Source organism: Chiloscyllium plagiosum, unplaced genomic scaffold (assembly GCF_037043375.1).
Source record: "Chiloscyllium plagiosum isolate Xiang-an unplaced genomic scaffold, Cpla_swu_hap1 HiC_scaffold_32, whole genome shotgun sequence".
NCBI classification, from domain to species: Eukaryota; Metazoa; Chordata; class Chondrichthyes; order Orectolobiformes; family Hemiscylliidae; genus Chiloscyllium; species Chiloscyllium plagiosum.
Genome location: NW_028270170.1, coordinates 29,659,592 through 29,679,947, shown reverse-complemented (window position 1 = coordinate 29,679,947; position 20,356 = coordinate 29,659,592). Strand labels below are relative to the sequence as shown.

Here is a 20,356-nt window from a genome sequence, read left to right as displayed (position 1 = left end):
TGGGAAACTCTTAAAAGGAAAGGCTGTTATAAGTGAATCTCACCACAGTAAGGTCACTCTGTCTCACTGAACAGAACACTCAAAGGCTGTAAAGAAACGCTGTCGTTGTCATTTTCAGTGTTGATTTTATGAGACATTTCCCAGCATGTGCAGTGCTGAGTGTGTACTACAGAGGTGTGACCATCTGTGAAATATATTCCCACTCTCCCAGCCCAGCCTTGCCTTGCCACTTTGCATAATTATCATTAATTATTTCACTTTGCACACAATGTCCACCTGAAGTTAATATGCTGGAAATTCTCAAGGGTTTCAAGCCACAGCGAAAAGAAAGTTTACTCAAAAAGAGCATGTGAAGGCAATACTGAGAGTGCAAAAAAGATTCATGAGAATAGTTCCAGGGATGATAATGTCAATTTCCTTTGTGGATTGTAGAAGTTAGGACTGGTTTCCTTGGAGAATAGAACCCCAAGAGATTTTTAGATCGAAATGTTCAGAATTATGAGGGTTTTGGACAAAGTAGTGTAGTGATTGTAATGAGGTCAGCCAGATGGACCTCATTGAATATGAGTTCCCTGACTGGGGCTGTTAATCTGTTCCACCAGGGAGCCCTGGCTGACAGATACAAACAGGAGTGTCAAACATTCTGTTCACTCTGACAGCTGGCTCTGAGGGAGCTGGATCAGTGACAAGGACTTTCCACGTGTAAATAAAAGGTGACTTGGTGACTGGATACTGGCTTCTGTGGACTTAGGTAGGGAAAATCTGTTCTCATTTGTTGAAACATTGAGAATGTCACACCACAGATACTTGGAAAATGGAAGAATATCAGCATGAGACAGACTTTTGCATGAAGCGAGTGGTTAGGACCGGAATGTGTTGCCTGAGAAAGTGTTAGAATCAGGTTTAATTCAGACGTTCAAGAAGAAATTTGATCATCATCTGAAAAGGGTGAGTATACAATACTACAGGGAGAAGGTAGATGAGTTAGCACCAGGTGAGTTGCCTGGAGCCAGTATGAGGCACTGTGGGCTTCATGGCATCCTTCCGTGCTGTAACCTTCTGTGAAATGCATTCATTTATCCGATATAACCGGGGAGGAGTAAAACTGATCTCACCGAATTACCACAAAATCTGAGATTCTAGCAGCAGCGAATAACCAACCCAAATGGACAGAGAGTTCCAAATTTGATACAGATGCTTTAATCTGTCAGGACTGCAGTAGAGTTGTTACAATTGGCCAAAAGATCCAAATAAAGAGCAAGAGTAGGCCATTCAGCCCCTCAGACCTCCTCTATCATTTACAAGGATTGTGGTTAATCAGATGTGAGAACACAAATCCACATTCCCACTCCACCTAATAACCTTTCACTCCCTTGCTTGATAAGAATCTATCCACCTCTGACGTAAAAAATAATCAGGGACTCTGCTAACATCTCCTCTTCAGGAAGGAAGTTCCAAAGGCTCATAACCCTCAGAGAGAGAAATAAAAATCACCTCATCCCTGTTTTAAATAGGTGACCACCGATGAGCTGCAGAGAGCAAACTAAAGTAAACGAAGATCCCGTTTTCATTCTGGAAAGAGCTTGCTGGATGAAAGCAGAATTAAGCTGAATTAGTAATGCTCTGTCCATCAAACACTCCCATCCCCTCAGTGAAATAACTGCACACAATCATCTAATCACTGGGCAAAGTGATGGCCTATTGCTATTAACTCTTGGCTATTAATTGAGAGATCAAGGTAATGTTCTAGGATCCTGGGTTCAAATCTTGCCATGGTAGGTGGTGAACTTTGAGTTAAGAGTCTAATAGTGAACTGTCATGAAACAGTTAGTCGATTGTCAGAGGAAATAAAACCATTTGGCTCACTCATGTCCTTTATGGAAGGAAATCTGTTGGCTTAGATATGACTCTGAACCCACCTAATAGGGGTGATTCTTAACTGCCCTCTGGGCAATTAGGGATGGACAATAAGTGCTGGTCCAGCCAGTGACACCCACATCCTGTGAATGAATGAATAAAAAAATTAGGTTTGCAAGAATTAACTGGAAGAGATGCCTTAATGTGTTGGTGGAACCATGGGAAAGGTGGACAAAACAGCATCAACAGGTTATATTTAGCATGTTTAAAGAGTTCTTTTAAAAGATGAAAATGAGGCAGAGAGATTTAAGAAGGTGTTCTGGAATTTGGTATCAAGCGAACTGAAGGTATAGTGACCAATGGTGAAGGAGTTTCAAAATGTGATGCATAAGAAGCTGGAATTAGCAGCACACAATATCTCAGAGGGTTGTGGAGATTATAAAGATTGAGAGGGAAGAGGCCACGGAGGAATTTGAAAACAAAAATGAGAATTTTAAAACCAAAACATTATTTGTTTAAAGAGCCAATGTACGTTAGTGAGCACAGGACTGGGAGGAGAATATGTTTTTGACACAGGCAGCAGAGTTTTGGAAACCCTCAAGTTTACGGAGGGTAGGTTGTGGTAGAACAGTCAAAAATAGTTACGTCAAGCAGTAGTAAAAGCATGAAAAGCAACAAAGGAAAGTAAAAAGTTTTTTGTTGCCTCATTTTACCTTTTAAACTTTATCTGCACTCATGGTATTGCATATGGGGAGAACAATTTGAGCTAATTACACCCTTAAGTAAATAAAGGCTCTAGCACCATTTGAAATAGATGCTATTATGACTACTGTCCATGTTCCATATCGATGAACATCAGATTTTATTGGCTGTGTGGCAGCAACATCTGTGAAATCTTCACATTGTTAAACTGTTCACTGTAAAGCTACCGTACATTTTTTCCATTTGAAAGGGCACAAATTAAGGGACTGAAACTATTTTAATTCACAACAAAAACAAAGCTGTCATGGTGACAAATAGACTCAGTCCTGAAGAGCTTACTTTTACTTAGGAATGGTTCTGTAGTGATAGCCTTCCAGGTGACCATAATTAAGTAAACATTTCTCATGTCTGGTCAATATTGGTGAAGAGTAAAGATATTAACAGTTTCACTGGAAACTGCTCATCAAGATACATGTTTCAGCAGGAGTCAAGCAAATAAGATTTTGGAGCAAGAACTGTGGATGATTTTCACATAGACTGGCCCAGGAGCAGTGATACTAATTGCAGTACTACAACTGTTGTCCAAGCTGAGATCTACAGTCTTGGTTTAGAATGAAAGTCTGTGTAGCTTTGCACTACATCCAAAATGAATGGAAGTATAACCGAGCTCATTGCAATACATTAAAAACAAAGGAGATATCATATTAAACTAATTGAGAAATGATGCTGAACAGAGCACTGTCAACCATTACATCTGAAAGCAACAAATTGCCTATTAGGATTTGCCAACCTTAAAAGTTAAATAAAGACAAATTTCACAAAATGACAAAAATCTCTGCATATAACATTCTGTAGTTCATCAGTTGTGCAGCTTTTATAATACAAAGAATATTATCTATAAATTCCATAATTATCCCTATTTTCTCATTTTTTTGCATATTCATACTCAAGTCTATAATTTTTATGAACAGCAAGCAATTTGAGGAAAGTAACATTTCAAACTAATTTTCAGCTCAACTTACAACTTTTTGAAGTCAAAGTAAAATACATTTGTTTCATCTGAAAATGTGTATTCTTAAAGAAACAATCTTGATCTTACTTTCCAAAAGTAAGGAAAAGAAATTATGGCGTTGTTAATAAATACGTTTGTTCAACTGTGAAATAAAGACTCAACAATTCATAAGAAAATTGTTAATCATTTAAATATAAAACTTAACATGAACAAAACTTTGCATGTCTAACCTCAAGTCTGTTTCAAAGTCTGTTAGAAATTCAAAACATCTCTGATCATTCTGGGATAACAAACATACTCCATTTCATAACAGATAAATGTTCAGATGTGAACTGGGAAATTCTGCAGAATGAACAGCAAACTTTGACAACTCCATTCAGCTATCCTGGGGAATATATTCAGTTGTACCTTAGGCTTTTGAAACAGGATGAAAACTGCAAGCAGAAAATGTATTGAACATATTAAAAAATAATTCAATGTTGATGTGAAATATATTAGATTCAGTGATTAAGAACATTTTTTCAACCTTGCTTTTGAAAGATTTGATAGATTTCCTGTCTGGTGTCCAAAATTGCAAGTCTACAGAAGACTGTAGCAGTGGTATTGACAGTACATTGAACATAGAACAGTACAGCACAGGAACGGGCCCTTCGGCCCATGATGTTGTGCCAAACATGACGCTAAATTAAACTAATCCTTTCTGCCGGCTTTTGGTCCATATCCCTCCATTCCTTGCACTTTCATGAATGAGAATTTTTAAACTAAAACATTACTGTATTTGGTTAGGAGCCAATGTACATTAGTGAGCACAGGATTGGGAGGGGAATAAGTTTTCGGTAGATAGATTTGATAGATTTCCTGTCTGGTGTCCAAAATTGCAAGTCTACAGAAGACTGTAGCAGTGGTATTGACAGTACATTGAACATAGAACAGTACAGCACAGGAACGGGCCCTTCGGCCCATGATGTTGTGCCAAACATGACGCTAAATTAAACTAATTCTTTCTGCCGGCTCTTGGTCCATATCCCTCCATTCCTTGCACTTTCATGAACGAGAATTTTTAAACTAAAACATTACTGTATTTGGTTAGGAGCCAATGTACATTAGTGAGCACAGGATTGGGAGGGGAATAAGTTTTCGGTACCGGCAGCAGAGTTTTGGAAGATCTCAAAAAGCTTATCTGGAAGGCCCTGAAATGTCCAATTCATATCTGTTTCCACAACCACCCCTGGCAGCACGTGCCAGACTCCTACCTGTGTAAAAAAAACTTGCCCTTCACATCTCCTTTGAACTTTTTCCCTCTACCTTTAAAACATGTCCCCTAGTATTAGACTTTGCAGCTCTGGGTGAAAGATTCAGATCGTCATCCCTATCTCAAAATTTTATAGACTCTATCAAGTCTCCTCTCAGCTTCCGCTGATTCAAAGAAAAAAATCCTAATTTTTCTAGCTTCTCCTTGTGGCTTAATATCCCAGACATTTAGATTAGATTCCCTACAGTGTGGAAACAGGCCCTTCGGCCCAACAAGTCCACACCGAACCACTGAAGCGTAACCCACCCAGACCCATTCTCCTACATTTACCCCTTCACCTAACACTACGGGCAATTTAGCATGGCCAATTCACCTGACTTGCACATATTTGGATTGTGGGAGGAAACCAGAGCAAACCCACGCAGACACGGGGAGAATGTGCAAACTCCACACAGAGAGTCGCCTGAGGCGGGAATTGAACCCAGGTCTCTGGCGCTGCGAGGCAGCAGTGCTAACCACTGTGCCGCCATGCCGCCCAATCCCTCACTTCAATTCCTTTGGTTCTCTAACTCTTCAGATTTGACTTGCTGTTAGTTTTCTTTGAACCAATTAATAAAATCATAGCAATGTATGCTAGCAAAAGTATGACTGCAACAGAGGTATGAGGTACAGGAAATGTTATTGAAATTACTTTTATTGTGTAATCATTTTTCTGATATTATCAAATGTTGTAAAACTCAGTTTCTGATATCCAAAAGGTTCACTGTATAAATTCAATTCTCTCCCCTTCCCCTATTACAAAGTCTCTAGAATCCTTACAGTGCAGAAACAGGCGAGTCGGCCCATCAAGTTCACACCAACCCTCCAAAGAGCATCCCATTCACATCATCCCTGCAATTCCCATGACTAATCTACTTATCCTGCACATCTTTGCACTACGGGAGGAAGCCAGAGCACCCAATTGAAACCCACACAGACACAGGAAGAATGTACAAACTCCACACAGACAGTTGCCCAACACTGAAATCAAACTCAGGTCCCTGATGCTATGAGGCTACAATGCTAACCGCTGAGCCACTGTGCTGCTCCACCTCTACATAGAACATAGAACGGTACAGCACAGGAATGGGCCCTTCTGCCTATGATTTTATGCCGAACATGATGCCAAATTAAACACATCCCTTCTGCCTGCTCTTGGTCCATATCCCTCCATTCCTTGCTTTGTCTTTACTATCTCAAGACAATATACTCCTTTTCACAGCTGCTCCTATTTATGATGAATCCTGTTATTAACCACAACATCATTTTTCTACTGTTATCATTTTCATGGGAACGACATCCAGAAGCATGCTCGTCCACTCTTTTTAAATGCTAGACATCCGCTGACAGTATCACCAATAAAACTGACCATTTTTATCAGCCCTAAAAAGAGACTCAGCAGACTTCTGCGTAGTTTGTTTAGGTTGAAATTTTAATCTGTTATCTTTAACACACAGCCTCACTATCTTTGTAGCCTGGACATACCCATTTAACAAAGTTATTAAAATGCTTATTTGGATTCACAATGTCTAGCATTTTCTCGCAGACATATTAAACAATACATTAAAAATAGATCAAAAATAAATTTCAACTCTTCTCTTTCTCACCCGTTACACTGTAAATTTATATTTGTAAAATAACAGCCGGATTATTACTCCCTTGCAGCTTGCTCAATGCATTCAATTACACTTGATGCAAGTGTTATAAAATTCCAGCATTTAGATTACACACAGGACCATCAGCTTTTGTTAAATGCAATTCTTAACAGGTCATTGAAAAGAATCAGCAGCAAATTTTCTCTCTTCATTTCTCCATTTTCTGCCCAAGTTGACCACTTGTAAACTCACAGCATCCTCCAAAAGGAAAGAACAGCACAAAATACATACAGCAACATTATCTTGAGTCAGTCAGAAAATGTGAGAGAATGACCAGGAAATATGCTGATATATGAATGTTGCTTCATTTCATACCTTCCCAACTTCTATCCTTCAATTGCAACATTTGACATTTCTCTCTGCTAGCATTATCATGATCTTTACTGTGCCAAATACCCTCAACCTGCTCTTAACAGTTTTCTGACTTTTAATACCCAAACAGTGCATTATTTTATGGGTGGTTGAATTACCAAGACTACTTTGCTACATTTGTGTAGTGCTGGAAAAGCACAGCCGGTCAGGCAGCATCCAAGGAGCTGGAGAATGGCTGTTTCGAGCATAAGCCATTCCTGCTTATGCCCAAAACATAGATTCTCCTGCTCCCTGGATGCTGCCTGACCTGCTGTTCTTTTCCAGCACCACACTCTCGACTTTGATCTCCAGCATCTGCAGTCCTCACTTTCTCCGACTTTGCTCCATTTCTCAACTTTACTCCTGAGTCAAATTGGGATGCAGGGTGGCTCAATGGTTAGCACTACTGCCTCACAGCTTCAGGGACCAGGGTTTGATTCCACCTCCAGGTGACTGTCTATGAGGAGTTTACACATTCTGTCCATGTCTGCGCGGGTTTCCTCCCACAGTCCAAAGTTGTGGAGGTTAGTTGGATTGGCTATGCTAAATTATCTCATAATATATAGGGATAGGTGGATTAGCCATGGGAAATACAAGGTTATAGGGATAGAGTCTGGGTGGGACGGTCTCCAGAGAATTGGTTTGGATTTTTTGGGCCAAATAGCCTGTACCAACAGTAAGGATTCTAAATCTCCAAGAGGTATTGACTGTTCCTGAAGTCAGGATTATCTTTCCTCAATAGATTAGCTGCGAAACACTGGCAACTATTAATAAATCGACAAAGTGAGCAGATTTACCAATGCTCAATTGCACTGGGAGTTTACACTTGCAATTCCATCACGGCGATGCCTGGGGGAAAAGGCAGACACTTCAGTAGGTAAATATCAGGAAGCCAAATCACCACAGGCCATTGATTGCCTAGTGGCTTTTCACAGATCATCAAGCAACAGAAAAGTACAGGAAGGGAAGAACAAAAGTAAAAACAAGCATAAGAAGAAGAAACAGAAAAGAGCCAGCAGATAAATTTGGTAATCCCATTGTTATACATTGGAATCATATACTGTACAGACCAGACTGGCTGATGACAGCAGGATTCCTTTGCTAAAGTATTTTTAGGACAATCTGACAGTCTCATGATCTCTATTTTGTTTCTGGCAGTGGTTAAACATCACAGGACAGGCAAAATTAGAATAAAAGTTCCTTTAAATATAAAATGTATAACATATTATCCCAATACTGCTCAGAGAATGGTATCGCTATTCAGCATTTTGCTAGTGCAGCATTTAAAAGTGATTTGCTTTCATTCCAAGGAGTACATTAAACTAAATTAAATACAAAGTGGCAGATATATAATTGCATACAAATAAAGCACAAAAAAGGCAATTAACTTTTGCTTATATTATAATTGCAGCAATCAGTGCAAAGAGGAAAAAATACAACATATGATCCCCGAAGGATGCCACATCTTGGCAGGTGGAATCATTTAAGATTTACCAGGGGATTTTGTTTACTTCATTTTTTCCAATTATCAACTTTAAATTCTTCTCTCTAATTCTATACACTCCCGACAATTCCCATAGTTTTAGTTTTAAAAGGATTAAGCATTGAATTTTTGCTTGATTTGAAGATAATTTGATAGATTAATGGGATGACAAAAGTATAACATTGATTCGTAACTATTGCTGTGCAACTAAAACATTTAATTAAATACATTCTTAGGGCCTGGGAGTCACTGGCAAGTTTGACTTTTAATTGCCAGTACCTGGATATTCTGAAGTATTTTTTGTTAGTAGTGTAGTTGGTTAGGCCACTTCAGACAATGGTTTGGTGTGGGCTGGAGTCAGATAGAAGCTAAACTAGGAACAGCAGATTTTATTTCCTGAAAAGATATTAAGTTTTCATTTGCTGTTAAATCTGAATTCAAATGCTTCAACTGACATGGTGGGACCTGATCTCATAATTTGAGATCTTGTAAGACAGAACTTCGTAGTTACAAATCAAAAAATAATTGCCATTAGGAAGTTTGATGCATGAAACAGCATGGGGTTTGGTTTCCCAATATTTGCTCTGGATATAGTTTATATGGAAGGAAGTGAGGACTGCAGATGCTGGAGATCAGAGTCGAGAATGTGGTGCTGGAAAAGCACAGCAGGTCAGGCAGCATCCAAGGAGCAGGAGATTCGACGTTTTGGGCATAAGCCCTTCATCAGGAATTAGGTCCGTCTACAAAGGGCATTGACAGTTGATCCCAGCATTAGTTTTGTTTCCACTGGAGCCCAGTTACAGCACATATGTATTAGGAAGCTGAGTTAGACTACCAATTGACTCAACATTATTTCCTTATTAACATCACAAGAACGATTATTGTCATTCTCCTTGTGTGGAAGCTTGCTGTGTAAAAATGGCTGCAACGTTTCCTACAAGACAACATTGGCTCCACCACATCAACACTTAATTACATTGGGCCATCCTGGGCTCACAAATACGCAATATGGATGTAAATTCATATAGAACCATAGAGTCATAGAGATATACAGCATGGAAACAGACCCTTTGGTCCATCCCGTCCATGCCGACCAGATATCCCAACCCAATCTAGTTCCACCTGCCAGTACCCGGCCCATATCTCTCCAATCCCTTCCTATTCATATACCCATTCAAATGCCTTTTAAATGTTGCAATTCTTCTCTCTTAAGATGAAGGGGCTTTGACACTAAGGCAGGAGGGTGAACAGTACATGCAGAACCACATTTGATGATAGGTAAAAACAATGATTGCAGATGCTGGAAACCAGAGTCTAGGTTAGACTGGTGCTGGAAAAGCACAGCAGTTCAGGCAGCTTCCGAGGAGCACTAAAATCAACGTTTTGGGCAAAAGGAAGGTAGCAAAGAGTACAATGGGTGAATGGGGGTGGGGATGAAGGTGATAGGTCAAAAGGAAGATAGGACAGGTCATGAGGGTGGTGCTGAGCTGGAAGGTTGGAGCTGGGGTGAGGTGGGGGAAGGGGAAATGAGGAAACTGGTGAAATCTGCACTGATGCCATGGGGTTGAAGTGTTCCAAGGTGGAAGATGAGGCGATCTTCCTCCAGGCGTTGGGTGGTGAGGGAGCGGCGGTGGAGGAGGTCCAGGACCTCCATGTCCTCGGCAGAGTGGGAAGGGGAGTTAAAATGTTGGGCTACAAGGTGGTGGGGTTGATTGGTGCGGGTGTCCTGGAGATGTTCCCTAAAACGCTCTGCTAGGAGGCGTCCAGTCTCCCCAGTGTAGAGGAGACCGCATTGGGAGCAACGGATACAATAAATGACATTGGTGGATGTGCAGGTGTAACTTTGATGGATGTGGAAGGATCCCTTGGGGCCTTGGAGGGAAGTGAGGGGGAAGGTGTGGGCGCAAGTTTTGCATTTCTTGCGATTGCAGGGGAAGGTGCCTGGAGTGGAGATTGGGTTGGTGGGGGGTGTGGATCTGACGGGGGAGTCGCGGAGGGAGTGGTCTTTCTGGAATGCTGATAGGGGTGGGGAAGGAAATATATCCTTGGTGGTGGGGTCTGTTTGGAGGTGGCGGAAATGACGAAGGATGATACAATGTATCTGGAGGTTGGTGGCGTGGTAGGTGAGGACCAGTGGGGTTCTGTCCTGGTGGTGATTGGAGGGGCGGGGTTCAAGTGCAGAGGAGTGGGAAGTGGAGGAGATGCGGTGGAGAGCATCGCCAACCACGTCTGAGGGGAAATTGCGGTCTTTGAAGGAGGAGGCCATCTGGGTTGTTCGGTATTCAAAAGTTGATGAATTGCTCAACCTCCTCACGGGAGCATGAGGTGGCGCTGATGCAGTCATTGATGTAGTAGAGGAAGAGTTGGAGAGTGGTGCCGGTGTAACTACAGAAGGTGGACTGTTCTATGTAGCCAACAAAGAGACAGGTATAGCTGGGGCCCATATGGGTTCCCATGGCTACCCCTTTGGTCTGGAGGAATTGAGAGGATTCAAAGGAGAAATTGTTAAGGGTGAGGACCAGTTCAGCCAAACGAATGAGAGCATCAGTGGAAGGGTACTGTTCGGAGCATCGGGACCTTCCCCCACCCTCCTCTCTGACCTATCACCTCCATCCCCACTCCCATACACCTATTGTACTCTATGCTACTTTCTCCCCACCCCACCCTCCTCTCATTTACCTCTCCACTCTGCAGGCACGCTGCCTCTATTCCTGAAGGGCTCTTGCCCGAAACGTCGATTTTACTGCTCCTCGGATGCTGCCTGAACTGCTGTGCTTTTCCGGCACCACTCTAATCTAGACCCCAAATTCTATGATAGTTCAGGGTATTCATACATATAGCTCTCATGTAGATACTACACAAGATTACGTTCCTATCCTAAATTAGTCGCAATTGCACAAATTGCATATAAATGTTGTCTCCTGATCCAAAAGGCAAGCAACATTTTGTTCAGATTGCCAAGAGTTTCCACAGAAAGTATTTCATTGATTGATTACAATGTAATTTATTCATAAAACAAAAAAAAGCAGCAGTCGCTGGAAATCAAAAAACAAATTGCTGGAAAAAAAATCAGCAGGTCTAGGAAAAAGGGGATATGAGATAGCTTTGGCAAACAGAGTTAAGGAGAATCCAAAGGGTTTTTACAAATACATTAAGAACAAATTGTGACTAGGGAGTGAATAGAGTGAATAGATTCCTGAAGAAGGGCATGTGCCCGAAACATCGAATCTTCTGTTCCCTAGATGCTGCCTGACCTGCTGTGCTGTTCCAGCAATAAAGTTTCAGCTTTGATCTCCAGCGTCTGCAGACCTCACTTTCTCCTCCAGTGAATAGAGCCGCTCAAAGATCAGCAAGGCAGCTTTTGTGTGGAGCCACAGGAGATGGGGGAGATACCAAATGAGAATTTGCATCAGTGCTTACTGTGGAGAAGGACATGGAAGATATAGAATGTGGGGAAATAGATGATGACATCTTGAAAAAAAATGTCCATATTACAGAAGAGAAAGTGCTGGATGTCTTGAAACACGTAAAAGTAGATAAATCTCCAGGACCTGATCAGGTATATCCTAGAACTCTGGGAAGCTAGGGAAGTGGTTGCTGGGCCCCATGCGGAGATATTTGTATCATTGATAATCACAGGTGAGGTGCCAGAAGACTGGAGGTTGACTAATGTGGTAACATTATTTACAAAAGGTAGTATGGACAAGCCAAGGAACTATAGACCAGTGAGCCTGACGTCAGTGGTTGGCAAGTTGTTGGAAGGAATCCGGAGGGGCAGGAATTACACTTATTTGGAAACGCAAAGACTGATTAGGGATAGTCAACATGGCATTGCGTATGTGGAATCATGTCCCGTGAACTTGAGATTTTTGAAATAACGGAGCATTGATGAAGGCAGATTGGTGGACATGACCTACATGGACTTCAGTAAGACATTTGACAAGGTTCCCCATGGGAGACTGGTTAGCAAGGTTAGATCTCGTGGAATACAGGGAGAACTGCCATTTGTAAACAGAACTGGCTCACAGGTAGAAGATACAAGGTAGTAGTGGAGGGTTGCTTTTCAGACTGGAGATCTGCGACCAATGGAGTGCTATAAAGATCGGTACTGGGTCCACTACTTTTCATCATTTATATTAATGATTTGGATATGAACATAGGTGGTGTAGTTAGGAAGTTTGCAGAGGACACCAAAATTGGAGGTGGACAGTGAAGGTTACTTCAGATTACAACAGGATCTTGATCAGATGGGCCAACGGGCTGAGGAGTGCAGCAGTCAGTTTTGCACAATAACATCAATTGCCTATGTAGCAATGACTTATCTATTCCCTCTTTGTTACACACCTCAATCCCATGGGAAAAAAGGAGGCAGGACATCAAAAAGGGGAGGTGGTTAGTGTAGATGTAGATGTGGCACTAACAATGTCAGCTTCTCAAGCTGTTTTGTCAAGGAGTCAACTACATCCCAAAGAGGGTCCATAGCGGACTTCCCCTCATTCACTTGATCCCATGGTTTCTGTTCCATTTTGAAATTAAGATTCCCCAATAAAAAAAAGCTCGATTTCTAAAGACTGGATGTGGTTCCAATCTAGGTAAACCCAATAGCACACAGCAGTAAAGATCACTATCAATTCAGATTTTGGAACTTGGAGATGTTTAATTAAGGCTTTAGGACTATTGTCAGAAATCAGCTGACAAAATTCCCTAGTATATAAAATAACAAAAGTAGCAAGGGTGAAAAGAAACAAGTGGATCTACCATTATGTTTTAATCTCCAGTCGAGGTGAACGATTAGCATTGTATAGTGACTCAAAATGATTCAGATCTTTTACTCCAGTTTGTTAAAAAAAAAAAAGGTGCTTACTGGCACCATCACATTAAAATTAAGTGTATGCACAAAATATGCAGCAACTGGGCTAGGGTTGGGCATGGAGATGGCAATAAAAGTAAACCACCTCAGCACAAGCACATACTGGGCTATGCAGTAAGGGGTTAGTTCAAACATTGTTGTGATGGCCTATTTTCCAATTAGTCTATTGTATCATGCGGTTTCAAAGGTGCAAGGACAATTGGCATTACATAGTTTAAAAAAAAAATAGCAAACAGCATTAAACAGCAGCAATTGACTTTAGACCCCACCATCCACTTGGGGCAACAAAAGGATGAACAACATTTAGGCAAACTTTGCAGCCAGAAATGTCCCGAGTATGGATGGGGGCAGTTGGGTGTACCATTTACTGTTTTGGATGTCAAGCTGCAGTGGTGATATTTCAAAATGAATCATTTTAAAAAGTAGGAAATTGAGAAACTTCACTACATTCAGAAAGGTTAGGTCTAACTAGGAGTCAGCCTAATTCATGCCTAAAACTAAAGACTGCATAGACCATGTTGGGAATTGTACACATTTCAGTCTAAAAGATACTTTTGCAAAGGTTTGGGCCATAAAACTAGCATTTCTTTCTGCGTTTTGGTAAAGTTTTAACAAGTCATGACCTTGCTATCTGAACTCTGATATTAGTAAATAAGATTAAAAGGATTTAATTTTTAAAAATCAAGTTTATTGTGGAGCCTAACCATGTGTTGACTGTTCTTTATGAAACACTTGCCTTTGAGAAATCTCTCTAAAGGGTACTTTTAGAAGTACATAGAAGATTCAAAACCCAACAGATTTATAGCCACTGACCTTGGGCAAAGGATATCTGGTAAAGTTAGAAATTAAAACTAAAGTCTGTAAAAGAAACAGTATTTACTGCACTGAGCTACATGGCATTAAATTATTCTGCATTGAACCTAATTTGTACTAAAATCACAGGTTTAAAAAACTGCAGTTGTTAACTTATTCTACTAGGTCTCCTACTTGGATAACTGCGATTATGTTCTCAAAACTGCATGTCAGGGCTAGAGCAACATTTAAATCTAGTAAGGCAATAAAATCTCATTTATGAACGGGTTTTCAAAAACACACAAGGTGAGTATCTAGCTTAGTGGTCAAGTAGCTCCATTTATCGCTGACTAATACTAACATTTTTCATTTAAATAATCTAAGACATAAAACCAGAGTTTCTGCTGTTTCATACCTCCCAATGAGTGGCTAGTAATGAGATACCATTGACAAACAGCAATGAACAAAGTGAAATAGGTAGTGCACATGAGATTTATTCTCAGTTTCATATATACACACACAAATGAAATACAATCTGATTCCTGAATGGTGCACTAAAACAGTTACAGTAGCAATATTGGCCCCAAGGGCTCATATTTGGCATTTTATAATCTAATAAAACCACCTGGACAAGGTGGTCCACATTCAACCTTTAGAAATCTGGCCGATCCTTCTTCAGTTGGTTGTAGTCCATGTTCACAGAAAAGAACTAAAAGAGAAAAGAAAACCAAGGGAATTTTTAGATCAAAGTTCCAGCTTAAATGTAAACCTTTTCTAGCCAAATATTTGAGTTTCTACCATTGTTAGGAAGGGTGCCCAAATTCACTGCTGAAACAACAAGCTCTAAGTTTAAGACTACATCACTAGATCCAGATTCGGAGCAGAAATAGATTTTCTTCAAACTCTGCACTTTCAAAATAGTTAAATCTGTGGTGCAAGCTTTCCTATCTATATGGCAGTGAATACAAGACTGGTTAGCATAATTTCTTTTCAATTCAAACTCAAGTAGGTACCACATTGGCAGAAAGTTACCTGCAATCTCTTGTGCACTCAGCAATTCTAGCACTTCAGGTCTAACCAGCGATTTGTACATCTGAAACAGGTTTAACCTCATACTTTCTAGTCCTCTAGATACAGAGTGATCTCACTAAAACACAAGATTGAGATGTCACAGGATAGATAAGTGGCCACTCCAAATTCTTCTACAACAAGAGGGATATCATTCAAAAGTAAGATGTTTCAACTCAGCAACTAGGAAGAACATCTTCCTGTAGACAGTTACTCATCTTTGAAATTTACTATTCTAGAACAGATTAGATAAAAGCAGTTAAGACTTCTAAATTCAGAAAAAAAAAATTAAGGGTTAAGACAGGCAAGTAGGTGAGGCCAAAGTCTACAAACATGTAGAATGGCAGACTCAAGAGATCAGGGGCCCATCCCTAGCTCTTAGGTTGAAGATATTGTTAGTTATCCATCAATACAACTTAGATGAACCACAAGACTTCAACACATTTTAAACTATTTGGAGTCCATTTGTCTCAGAGTTCCAAATTGTGTTGGACACTCTGTTTAACACTGATCCACATTTCAATTTATCATTTCGTCTATTCACTTCATCTTGTTAATACCCCTAATATCATCTACACTGACATTTGTAACTTAAGCCAAATGGTGGAACTGCACATTAATTGCTGCCTCAAAGATGTGCATATATGGCAGAGTGAGGGCAGTAAAGCTCATTGTAGAACATTAAGGGTTTATGTAAACACACACAAGGTATTTCCCAGAAAAGTTATTTCCATGTTGCTGTAGTCCAGCTTTATACAAAGGCAGTAGCTTGGTTTCAGCTCACTGGCAGAATTTTTTCATGACTTATAATGTATGCACAACAATCAGGATGAAAGACTAACAAGTGAAGTAGTCTTCCAATGAAAATCAGTTCTTAACTTATTACCTTGTACTGTTCATTGGGTGCTATCTTATTCCACGGTTCAGGGTTATTCTTGCGATCCCAGCTGAGTGGACAAAGGGAAAACATACAACAAAAACATGCCACATGAATGGATGGTTCAAGAAATAAAGTTTTACTTCGACAAATTACTGATTAAAAATGTAAACATTCTATTCATCAATTGATCTGCTGAAAAACAAACATTTACTGAGAAACCATTAAAATCAAAAGTTATTAAAAGCTTATAAATGCTGCAAATAAGCATTCAGAAGTGTACAGAAAAAAATCTGTATTAACACTATCACAAAACTGAAAAGCCACAAATTATTTTTTGAACATATTGGCAGAAGTTAATTTCCTTTTTATCTTAATTGCAGTTATCCCACTTTGGAAAATTTGGATTCTAAAATCAGGAGTTCAGTGATTCTCACTTACACAATCTTACCAATATGAACTAAAATTACACACAGACAAATGATATAGATCTAGCATCTTTAAGAATTCTTCACAGGAAGAATAGTAAAAGGCTATTTAAAGAGATATTACATCAGGTGACGAAGTGAAATTTTTGACAAGTTTTTTTTAAAAAAAGGAAATTAATTTGTGGGAGATGGAGATCACTGACTGGCCAGCATTTATTGCACATCCCTAGGTACCCGAGAAAGTTTTGGCAAGCTGCCTTCTTGAATCACCGCAGTCCACTTGCTGTCATTAAGGAGACAAAAAATCCCAGATCTCAGGTCACAAGTAACTGAAGGTGCATAAACCAAAAGATGGAGCAATTAAAACCAGAGTTGCTGACAATGCCAGTATTAGAGCACCATGCATCAGTGAGTCAGACAGAAGACAGATACATAGGATAAGGCCTTGGAGAAATTTTAAAGCTTCAAAAATCAGGACTTTGCTTGGTCTGACACCAAAATAGGTCATTAGCATAGGGTAAGAGTGAACAAGACTTACAAATGAACACACATGCAAAAGCTTGGATGACAAAAAGTGGGAGAACAGCCAGAAAAGCATTGTTACCTCTAACCTGGACTAGAACTGCAAGTGGGGGTTTCAGCAGATAAGCTGAAACAGAAACAAAGTTAAGCAGTTGGAAATAGGTGGCATTTGTGACTGTGCAAATAAATAATCAGATGCCCATCAGAGTCAAATAAGACACCAAGTTGAAAACAAGCTTGTTTAATCTAAATTTGTCAGGGCATCTAGAATTCACTACTACTATGGTGCACCTGATTTTAATTGTTCCATGATTGTTGCTTACACTGCTACCTAGGCAGCAAGCTCTGGAGTTCACTGCCAACACATTCTCACCTTTTCCCCTCCTTGAGGTAGATCCCCAATTCATGACATACAACTTAAGTCACAAAACCTTAGTTACCAAAGCATATTATACTACAGTTTAGTTAAGTCCTATCATGTTACATCTGTGACTAAATTAGTCATGTGACAGTGAAAGTATAGCTAACAAATACACAGATTAAGTACAGCTTGTACATTCAAATAAGTACACTATGTTACAGCTCAATTACCACCCACCTAACATCAGGGTTACGAAGAGCAAGCCGCAGGAGATACATGCTTGCTCCTAAACTTCCAGCTCCAATGAAGACAAACAATGGAATTAGCTACAAAGAAAAAAGAAAGTGAATTATACACAGCAATACATTAACAGAACCATGAAATGGTTAGGAAAACAATCCTAGCTGTTAAATAAGTTCAACATGTTGTTCAAACTCACTATAAAGCTAGTCAGAACCTGCAGAAGTTCAGTGAGACATTTCTATATATGGGAGTAGCTTGCATGTAACATCATGACTGCTGCATTCTTTCACTCACATAATTCAGCAAAAGTAAACATTTAACTCAATTTTAACTAAACAGTGCTCAAGTATTTACACTTCCAATCTAGTGGAATTAATAACCTCCAGTAGTCATCACAAGGTCACTGAAGGCAAACTCAATGTTTTCTTGCTTTAGTACCTTTAAAAAGAAAAAGGCTTAGTAACCCGATGCAAGCTATGTCAAAAATTGCTCTTTTACTCATGAGTTTTCTATATTTTGACATTTCCAAAAAATTGCTGCATTTATTCTACTCCTCAGCAGACAACAATTTGGACTAAAATTAACTTGCTCCATACAATTAGAGGAAACAGAAGAAATGTTAATATTCCATATAAAGACTCAAAACATCAGAATAGGCAAATGCATGGCAAACTACAAGGACAATGAAGAAATCCTGTTTCCTTCAAGGTCAATCTGTCGTCACCATATTTGCTACACATTAAGTTCAGAAGCAAACAGTATGCAAAATCTGTGGGATGGTCTTCTCCCCACTCCACTTGCAAATGCAAGTCAATTAAATCTAACAGGGTACCTTTGTTCAAGTTATAGTTTACCCATGTGCACTCAAGTCTGTATACATTTCCACAACTGATCAAGGGCCACAAGAAATCTTAACTTTATGATTTAAGTATTTTTATTGCTTTGGTCTACACTTGTTTCAGATGTTTTGTAAAAAATACAGCTCAACTGAGATTCCAGGTGATTGAGAGCAAACCAATATTGTGGAAGTCAACACATTTGAGGGGTCAGAGTTCAGTTATGGTAAACATTGCCAAACTAATGTCAGCAATCTCAAGGCCAATAAACATTTGAACTTCAACTCAATTACTTATACTACTGATTAATGCTAAATAAAATGAAAGTTACACTAATAGCATTTAGAACTCATGCCAAAATAAGTGACAGAAAACAGAGGCAGTCATCACTGCAGTCATCATTATGACCAGGATGCAGCAGCACCCACCAAACGTTGTTTATGCAGAACTATGAAACTGCAGAATAGTTCGAAAGTTACAAATAAATGGGTTGCGTTGTGGGTAGAAAAAGCCCTTAGCTTTCACAAACAAGTTCTTAACTGATAAACTTCTAATTTCCTTGGTGAGTTATGCAAAAACAAACAATCCGAGAAGTTTTTTTTTAAAAAAAACAGCCCTTTCAGATATAAAGCCACGTACAAAAGCAAAGTGTAAAACTCAGTAGCAAAAATATGAAATCGCTGCAGACCCCTATCAAAACCCTGCCAGTACAGTTTGATGAAAACGCGCCTATTTAATGGTCAAATTACCACTAAAACGGAGTTAAATCAGGGCCGTCAAGTTAAAACTTAAGACACACTTATTATTGATATGATTATTAAAACAAAATAAAAAAGAGCACGAGAAACTGCAGCTCGGAAGGCAGGTGACTGCGGCCTAAGGGATATAGAAGCCGCCCCCTCCACATGGCCCGGTCGAATGCGGAGATGGAAGGTCGGGCGGGAGGAGATCGCGATTCTCGGCTGCTTCCCCCACCCGCGCGCCTTGTACTCACACTCGGATGGCTTTTGGCCTGTCGGAACATTAATCCCAGCATAATGACAGCAGACGTACTCCCTCCCTATCTCACTGCACCGCACCCACCCTCCAACTGGAGCGCTCCTGCCGCGTCCGCTCAAAGTCACCTCAGGGGCCTTCGGTTCGGGTAGGCCACGCATGCTCCTGAATACAGGGATGGGGAACCGTCACACGAGCCTGCAACACTCACATTTCTTCAAACTACTTAAAACATCCTGACGCTGTCAAGAGTAATAATACAATTTGATTTTGGCCTTAAGCGTTTGCGGACAGAAAATCCGGCGTTCGGTCCCGGCACCTAACTCCTGAGAAACCCCCTCTGCCTTCCCCCCAAAACAGAAGCTGTCACGTGAGCTGAGTGTTTGGAACCTGTGAATGCCTACAATGTCCCAGTGTAGCATTGAGAGCATGGGGACACTGGATTCCACACCTAAAATTTACAGTTGGCCATTTAGCTATTAGAGAAGGACGACAATAAAGAAAACTACACCATGTTCTTCGCAGCCTGCACCACATTATCAATGAGGATGAGCACCTCGCCAAGACCTTACCCACACCTCCACTTCTCACCTTTAAAGAACCGCCAAACCTCAAACAGACCATTGTTCGCAGCAAACTGCCTGGTTTTCAGGACAATACCATACAACCTTGTTACGGTAGATGCTGCAAGATGTGTCCGAATGTCGAAATGGATACCACTATTACGCGTGGGGACACCTCCCACCGTGTACGTGGCAGGTACTCATGCGACTCCGCCAACGTTGTCTATCTTATATGCTGCAGGCAAGGATGTCTTGAGGAATGATACATTGGCGAGACCGAGCAGAGGCTACAGCAACTGATGATAGACACCGTACAAACAATCAACAGACAGGAGTGTTCCCTCCCAGTCGGAGAACACATCAACGGTCCAGGACATTCGACCTTGGACCTTTGGGTGACCTTCCTCCAAGGCAGACTTCGGGACAGGCAACAACAAAATGTGGCCAAG

At 40.4% G+C, this 20,356-nt stretch overlaps 1 protein-coding gene across 1 annotated transcript; it reads right to left on the bottom strand.

Moving 5' to 3' along the window:
• Window positions 1–14,487: 14,487 nt before the first annotated feature.
• LOC122539959 (cytochrome c oxidase subunit FA4-like) lies at window positions 14,488–19,476 on the bottom strand. The gene is made up of 4 exons (XM_043675189.2): window positions 19,343–19,476; window positions 17,507–17,595; window positions 15,968–16,028; window positions 14,488–14,722 (listed from the first exon to the last, which is right to left on the bottom strand). The coding sequence occupies exons 1-4, from the start codon at window positions 19,382–19,384 to the stop codon at window positions 14,666–14,668; spliced, it is 249 nt and encodes an 82-aa protein (XP_043531124.1). The 5' UTR covers window positions 19,385–19,476; the 3' UTR covers window positions 14,488–14,665.
• Between the last annotated feature and the right edge of the window lie 880 nt (window positions 19,477–20,356).

Coding starts and splice junctions, on each gene's coding strand:
- LOC122539959 (XM_043675189.2), bottom strand. CDS start 19,384: ATGCTGGGATTAATGTTCCGACAGGCCAAAAGCCATCCGAGT. Junction 17,596..19,342: donor AGGCCAAAAGCCATCCGAGT/GTGAGTACAAGG, acceptor TTTTCTTTGTAG/CTAATTCCATTGTTTGTCTT. Junction 16,029..17,506: donor CTTCGTAACCCTGATGTTAG/GTGGGTGGTAAT, acceptor TTGTCCACTCAG/CTGGGATCGCAAGAATAACC.